The 8,699-nt window shown below is 39.8% G+C and overlaps 1 protein-coding gene across 1 annotated transcript in view; it reads right to left on the bottom strand.

Moving 5' to 3' along the window:
- cdk14 (cyclin dependent kinase 14) overlaps positions 1–8,075 on the bottom strand; it is a 173,809-nt gene extending 165,734 nt beyond the window's left edge. The window contains exon 1 of the mRNA XM_008411053.2: positions 7,650–8,075. Within this exon, the coding sequence (XP_008409275.1) occupies positions 7,650–7,743 (94 nt within the window). The 5' untranslated portion in view covers positions 7,744–8,075. The remainder of the gene's footprint in view (positions 1–7,649) is intronic.
- Between the last annotated feature and the right edge of the window lie 624 nt (positions 8,076–8,699).

The following is an 8,699-nucleotide window of genomic DNA, read 5'->3' as shown; positions in this document are numbered from 1 at the left end:
TCTCCCATATTCTTAAACCTTCACCATTTCTTAACTCTTAACCTAACCATACCCTTTTTCTGACCTAACCCTAACCCTCTCACCCACACACACAAAACTCAAAAAACCCAAAGAGTTTCACACTACATTCAATTATTCATCCATTCACATGTTGATGGTGGTAAGCTACTGGATATTAGCCACAGCTGCCCTGGGGGAGTCTGACAGAAGTGAGGCTGCCAGGATCCAGACCCACCAGGGCCTCTGACCAACACCAGCAGGCAGGGCGGGTGATGTGTCTTTCTTCCCCAAAGACACAACGACAGAGGTGGATGGAATTGAACGTAAACCCACTGATTATTTAGCTGCTGGCTAAAGAAAACCTGCTAGTGTTTCTGCTGTCCTCATGAGAAGTTAGCATATGAGTTGTATCTTCTGACTTCTATCCTCTTCATTTTAATTCGGTTGAATTAGAAGTCTCAAATCATATACTAACTTCAGTGTGGTAATTTCCATCTGAAGCAGATGTGAGGTGATACTACAGCAGCTTTAGATAGTTTACCAGATTTCCATCAGCTCTGTAAGACATGGATGTAAATTAGCATCTTTAGCAAGATCTTTGATGAAGATTATTATTTGGCTTCTTTGTGCCATTCACATAGACTACCAATCATGGAAAAGGAAACATAATGAATTAGTTTTCTATAGAAGCTTCTATCTCTAAAATCTTCTAGACCAAATTTTCAATAAAAGCACAATTAAAAATGGTCATTATCATTTGGTCACTGGGAAAATATGAGTTTCCTTAAAAAATGTAATCGCTGAGGATACATGAATTTGTCCGATGCTGATAGGAGACAGAATGTGGTGAAGCTGCAGTTTGAGTAATCTGGTCCTGATCAATCCAGCTGTCTACAGCATTGGAACAATGGCTCCCATGGTGATATGTCTCCCTCTATCCTACAGAAAAAGGACAGAGTAGTGACTGACTGCTCACTGGAACCAAACCTCTCTTTCACTTTGAACAGCTCTTTTTGTTGCAGCCACCACAACACTGGCTCCAGGTGGCAACAGACTGGATCTGAAGTTGCACCAGCTCGTCCAGGCAAACCCCCCTAGCTTCCAGGATTCACACAGTGTGTGCCCATCTTTGGCATTTTACTCACAATACCCTCACTGCAAAACTTAAATATAATCTCCTGCCACAGAACCAGAAGCTACAGAAGCCAGAAAATGATACAGGATGATATTTATTTACAAAGAACGATGGCAGTTCTGGTACCAAATCATCAGGTCAGAATCGAGTTTCAATCACTCAATCAATCAGTCAAGTTTATTTACTTTTAAAATGGTTTACTCAAATATAAAAAGCTCAAATGTGTCCAATACATCAATTACTGAATGACATTTATAAAATGATGTTCTGTAATAATTAGTCATATACTGTAAGGATAAAACAGAACAGTTTGTGTTTCTTGACCACTGCTTCATCTCATCTTCATCTCATCATTACCGGACCATCGGTGGGTCTGCTCTACCTTAGATCAGTGGAACTCTGCATGTAAAGAACTATAAGGAATGAAGTTTTGTATTTTAAAATAAAATAAGAGTTCCTGCACTTCTTAGGGAGATTATTTGATTGAATAAATCGTCATGACAGGAACAGAAGATGAGCTCCACCTACTGTGACAATCCTCGCTTTGTGGTAAATGATCCACATTCAACAGAATCTAGATATCACAAAGCACTTTATGCAACCTTAAAATAAGCATTTCTTGCTGCTTTTTTTCAAATATTACAAATACGATTTATTTGTCCACTACAGTATAGCACGCTTTTCTTTGAAATCTTATATTTTGTTTTACAATTAATCCTTCTGTATTTATTTACAACTATCCATATGTTTGTAAAAACCAACATGCTTTCAGACTTTGGATTGCAGACTAACCTTAAATGTGAGTTATTTCGGAGTTATTATGGAGCTGCTACAGCCAATGGCCTTATTAACAGATAATGTTGGACTCCAGTGATCATTAGTGCAGAGGTGGTGATTCTCTCCACTTCAGTGCAGAGAATCACTGAGGTGGTTTTTCTTCAGATCCCCAGTTTGCCAGTTTAGCAGAAGCATGAGAGTTTGTACATCCTTATTCACATCTCAGCATCCTGAAGGTGGAGCCTCACTCTGATCCTGCAGTCACTGAGCAGCTGCTGGGGTTAGTAGCCTTGCTCAAGGGCACAATGCCGGCAGTAATGAGGGAAGAAAAATCTCTGTTAAATCTTCAATGTTCTGACTGATTACAGTGTGTTGGTATAATCTTCATCAAAGCTTTATTACTTATGTTTCCCAGCCAGATAGCTGAGTATCACAATCCATAAAATAAGGCCAGTGAATAAATGAGGTGTTGCTCTGAAACACAATCTGATTCAGTCTGTGAGTTTAGTAGCAGTGCTAACAATACCAGGTAGGTCTGAATAGATTTTTTTTTATAAATAAAATCTTCATTTTAAATTAATATTTGCTTTATAATAAAAGCTGTTTGATTATCTGAATCACTTAAGAATAAGTAATAGTGCATTCACACCGCTTTCATTGAACTCCAGTCAGTTTGCCTAGAAAGTCTGATTTGTTTGGGAAGGTGTGAATGTGGACCAGAGAAAGTGAACTCTGGTCCACCTACCAACCTCAGTCTCAGCTTGGACAAGTAAAATTCTGATGAGGTTTGAATGCTTATTTGAATGCCAAGAAGACTGGAGACTGCTTCAAAGGCAGGAAGTGGACTACAGCACAAGGCATTCTGGGTAAATACAACTAAAACAAACTTGCAAGTCTAGCGCTAGCAGGAGAAGTGGCCTCTGGTTTTCTGCTAAAGACAAAAGAGAATTCCTGCTAACTCTAAAATCTGACTCCATTACATTTTTGTTTACATTTCCTGAAGAAAGAAGTTGTGTTCAGTGCCTTCTTCACAGATTTTGTTCATTTGACACAGTGACGTGTGAAAGAGAACCACAGCAGCTGAATATGAACAAATGCTGTAAATTAGATCCACATCCGACCCGGGTCTGCTGGACTATCAGGGGTGAAAAAACACCCCCAAAAATCAAAAACAGAAGAAATCTGAAAATGCTTTTCCTCAACACTGCAACTCAAACACCTAAACTCTGTACACAACACCTCTCCTGGTGACCCAAAGCAGCACAACCAGACACTCAGATGACATTCAGCTGTTCCTGTGAGGGCCGGGGAGACTGATGCTCCCTGCCAGGAGAACAAGTACCATCAGCACTGGAGAGAATCAGAGGAACTGGTTTTATTTGTTAACTAAAGGTAAAGATGCAATAACATAGAAAAAAACTGCACCATCTGATATAATCTTAATATTAATGTGTGATATTTAGTCTATTACTATAGATGGGCTGGACTGCAGCTGGCCCAGAACCTCCTTTTGCCAGGATTCCAGCTGACAGCTCAGAAAGTGAGGTAAAGTCATCTCCCTGCCAGGGAACCTCCGAACATCCATGATGCTTAAAACAACATTCTCCCCTTTCCCTTCATTAAGTAGATGTGAGGCTGCTGCAGTTAAAACATCCACCTTGCATTCTGCTGTACGGAGCTTCGGTTCAGTGATCGGTACTGGCCGGTCCACTGGGACCAGTCGGATCAGCCATGCAACAAAGACATAAACAATATGGCTCACATTCTTTGTTAAAGCATCTGTGGAGAGTAGGAAGCGGCCGATCGATGCTCAAATGTGTTGATCTAGATGGGAGGAAAGATAGCCAATAAGAGCCGTGCATCAGCACACAGGAAAAGTCAATGCCAATCTTTCTTTCTCTCGCAACATTGACCCCGACTCACTCCTGTTCATTTCTGATCTTAGAGGCTGTATACGTCCTCTAGGAAGACACAGTCTTATCTTTGTAAGGAAATATCAGATCTGATGTTCCTTCTTTCAGGATCCTTCAGGCTGCAGCGTTGATATTAAATGACCTCCAAGTTTGTCTCTGTCCTCCTCCCAGTTTAAGGAGAATGACTGCTGGCAGAGAGGAGAGACGAGTTTGAGGGCCCAGTGTGTGACTGCTTAAGAAAACACACAACAGACCAAGAACAAACAAGTTAAGAGCAAACCCTCATAAATATTGTACCAGCTCCTCCGTCAACTCAGCAAAATCAAGGAGAGGAAAAAAATAAAAACATTTGCTGCTCTTAATCTGCAGCATGTTCTGATTTATCCACAGAAACACCAGCCTTGTTCCAGTCACCAGGCAAACACGCCTTCAGTCCTGATCCATGGTAGTGGAGTCCCTTTGTTTCTGCCCCCCGTCTCCTTGTGCTTTACTGCCCAGCTTCCTCTCAATGCAGTTTTCTCTCACGTGAAGTAGTGACCTTTGCCCTTTTGGGCCCCTATGATTTGTTGAAGATCTGCTCCCTGTAGGCAAGACTTCTGCTATTTGCACATATGTCAATGAACAATGATGTATTATTTCAATCAATAAAACCCTGTGGGTTTAATGAAAGGTATGATTACTACCTACTTAAAGTTTATGTTCAAAAGTTACTTTACATCTGACAAAAGAGCCTCAGCATAATGGATATTCTAATTTATTGAATATTTAAAAATAATATCCTTATTACATCATCGTTTAAAGAAAAAAAAGTCTTCAGTCATGCAAACAAAAAAAACACAAAAAATGCTGAAGTAACTATGTTAGCCCTGTCTGGAGTGATGTAAGGAAGTTACAGAAAAATGCTAAAGACAAAGAAGAAAGACTGATGCATACACAAAAAATATGGCTGTAATATCAGTCTTGTTTTTGTTCATAATCTACAGAAAATTCCATCAAATCAAAACTGATCACAGAGAGGTGGATTGGGTTCATTTACTGTGGAAACTTTGCAAAGCAGCCATTCAAGAAAACAGAAAAACTGTAACAGGGTTGACAGCAAAACTCCAAATGTTCACCAACATTAACATTTTGGCCGGTGTCAGTATCTGATTTTAATGTTGCTGTTATGACTGATAACCCATATTACGTAAAGTGATATAGTATAAATATTTCACTGCCCTTTTGACACATTGAAAAAAAAACAACCACTGCTGGCTTCAGCACTGGCTTCACTAAACTCCCAACAATCCTTTGCTGCAACACTATCAATGTCACAAAACCAACAAACAGCAACAAGATGGAAATAAATAACGGTTGTTAATATCGGCCCAGTTTTATTTATCGAGCCAATACCGATATATCATGCATTCCCACTTCTTACATTACTGCATTGCTGTGTTTTCTTTGACTATGGTCAGTGCCACCTGGTAATGATCAGTTATGGGCATTCACTAACTGGAAAATGATTGGGTTTTTGAGTTTCCAACCAGCCGGTTATTCTGAGGTACCAAGCAAGCTGAAAATGATCCGACTTCAGACACCAGAAGGAGAGAAACCTTACTTCTTTTGTTTTTAGTGCATAAAAATGCTGAACAAAGCAAACAGCTTAAAGAACTGCATTTAGTAAAAGCAATGGAACTCCTGAAGAGCAACTGGAGGTTGTAGAACACTAGATTCAACATATTTTTACTATATTAAAAAGATCTGATTTTAATAATCTTGTAGTTTTCTGAACTACAACAATCAGAACATTGTTACATTAAATACACACAGCAGCTGTTTCTATTTGGATCTGTGAAAGAGTATGTCTATGAGGAGACGTGGATCTCCACTAATGTGTGAGAAAATCATTGACCCATTTAAAAAATGGAAGGTGGTTTAAGAAGGATTGGAAGGGATTTGCATATTTCACCCCAAATTAAATCATTAAAGGAATTTCAAAGTGTCATAAGACAAACCCAACCTGATGTCCATTAGGGGTCCATTAGTCTGTTCTGCAACAAGAACCGCCTCCAATCAGCTACAAGAAAAGATCTACGGTAGTTTGACTTCTTTTAGTCTTTCAGTTTCTTACAATAGTTTAAAATAAGATATGGCTGTCAGTGAAAAAAAGAACACAGCAAAAACATGTAAACTGCAGAAAAACCAGAAATACTAACTTGTTTACTGTCGGCTCCCTGATCCTAAGCAATTCAGGGCTGAGATGATTAATTGGGACGAATCAATTATTGAACTAATTTAGTAAATTTATATTCAAGCCAAAACTGTAGACATACATACATACATACATACACATACACGCACGCACGCACACACACACACACACACACACACACACACACACACACACACACACACACACACACACACACACACATACACACACACACACACATACATACATACATACATACATACATACATACACACATACACACATACACACATACATACATACCTATAAATCTTTTAAAAAGATTAAAAAAAACCTTCTTTATCTGTAAATGAGGCAGTTTTAGCTTCGACTGTTTCAAATTCTGTAAAAGAAAAAAAAGGAAAAAAAGAGTCCCATTAAGCCCCTCTGGCTGTACAATAATTAATCTGTTGATCCAAAATCATTTATTTCAAATGATCAATGAATAACACATTATTAAATTGTACCCAATAAAATGTTTCTTTCATTATTTAAAACAGATATGGAGTTATTTGTTTATTTTAATCTTTTAGTTTAAGGCTTATTTGCAGAAGGAGCCCACTTTTTAAATTGATTAATTGAATAATCATCAGAATAATCCATATAATAACTGATCACTAAAATAATTGTTAGTTTAATATATTATATTATATTACAATTGTGATGTTTTGACAAAACAAGCACTAAATACCAACAAATCAAAATTCTATCATTTTGAAAAGCAACAAATAAGGCAACCAGTTCATTAATAATATCAATAATAATGATTATTATTATTATAATAGAAGATTCAGACAGAATTGTTTTAATAACAAATGTTTAAATGTAGTTTTTAAAAATGGTAGCTCAACCAATGTACCAAATAAATAACAAATAAATACATAATTATTCCAAAAGTTTCATCTCTTTGAGTGAATATGACATTTTTATTCTCCAATTTTAAAAAAGAGAATATCCTGGGTTCAGGTCCATTTTTCCGCTGTTCTGTTGTAAAATAATTCTTAAAAATCTTGAAACTCTCTTTCATAAATGACATCAACTGAAACTGTCATTTTTTTCGGGTTTGTCAACAGAATCTAAGTCCAACAATCTGACGGATTTTATTTGCGTTTCTAGTGACAGAAAGAAACATATTCTTGTTGGAAAGAAGTTTTTGAAAAAAAAAAAAAAAAGCTATTTCAATGTCTCTGGATACACTGAACCTGCAACTATCTTTATTACGTTTATTATTACTGATCAATGAAGTGATATTAAGCATGAGCAACAGCCTGGGCTCAGACCTGCTGGTTTACTGCAGAACCAGACTGGATGATCACTTTCTCACATGTAATGAGACAATGTGGCTTTTCTGTTCTCCAAAGCGACTCCCGGAAGTGGGTTAAACAGATTGGAGTAAAACGTAAAATCTGAATAAAGTCATGGGGATCTTTAGAGCGTTTCTAGGACTAGAAACCATGGAGACTGTGTTAAAAGCTGAGAGCAGAGATTCCCTCTGCTGTTGCTTCTGGAGGCATTTCACAACCAACTCTGGTTCTGGCCCAAAAGTGCTGATGGAAAAACCAGTGGAGGGGGGAAAAGTCCCGTTACTCACCGATACTTCTGAAACTCTCCGACAAAGTTCTCCTCAACTTTTTCATCTTGCCTATCTTCTCAGCGGGCTGGGAGGCCGGCATCAGGTCGCACATTTCGGGACCAAGGCAGCAGGGCGGCTGCCGTTTGGAGCGGGGAACCGGTTGCTGATGTTCGGCTGTGCAAACGCAGCTGCGGCGCGATGCGGAGCTCTGCAACACGGAGCCTTAGCGGCTCGGAACCTCTCATCAACTAGTGAGGCTGAGGCTTTTCTTTTCTCAAATATACAACTACATTTCTAAGAAGAAGAAAAAGAGACAAAGAGAAAAAGTCTCCAGAGTCTGGAGGCTCCGAAGCGCTTGTTCTGGGTTGAGCTCCTGGAAAAGCCTCTGCTCCAGATTTCACTTCTCTCCCTTCTCTCTGGGTCCCAGTCGCTGCCAGCTTCGCCGCAATCTAGATGTCTTTTTTGGGAGGGGGAGTGAGGGGGGGGTCTCTCTCTCTCTCTCTCTCTCTCTCTCTCTCTCTCTCTCTCTTTCTCTCTCTTTCTCTCTTTCCAGGACCCCGCCCTGGATGTGGGGATTGGAGGAGTCCCGCGAAGATGCGGACCTCGGTTCGTCCCGGGGACCGCCCGTCAGAGAGCGGCGCCGCCCCGTAATGTGTTGCAGGAGGAGGACCGGTCCAGGTTACTGCCCTTTGGACCGGGTCATTTTACACACAATCTAACACATCCCATCTTTTTATTGCTTCTTAAGATTATTCTGCAGTTTCTCCTCTGTCCACCGCTGCTGAAGCAGATCATGCCCACAATAACATCATGTTGCCCTGGCAGGACTTCCAGTGGAGTGGATGGATTAAAAAGAGCGGAGCTCGCAGTCCAGAGCCCTCAGTCCAGAGCCCGCAGTCCAGAGCCCGCAGTCCAGAGCCCGCATCAAATCATGTAAAGCTGAAGCCCAGTGCAGGAGTTCCTGTCATGTCTTTGTGTGTGAGCTCTCATCTCTTATCTGATCATAGTGTGTGTGTGTGTGTGTGTGTGTGTGTGTGTGTGTGTGTGTGTGTGTGTGTGTGTGTGTGT

Source organism: Poecilia reticulata, linkage group LG6 (genome assembly GCF_000633615.1).
Source record: "Poecilia reticulata strain Guanapo linkage group LG6, Guppy_female_1.0+MT, whole genome shotgun sequence".
Classification (NCBI taxonomy): domain Eukaryota; kingdom Metazoa; phylum Chordata; class Actinopteri; order Cyprinodontiformes; family Poeciliidae; genus Poecilia; species Poecilia reticulata.
Note: the sequence above shows the minus strand (reverse complement) of the source record. Positions and strands in the feature narration are given on the sequence as shown.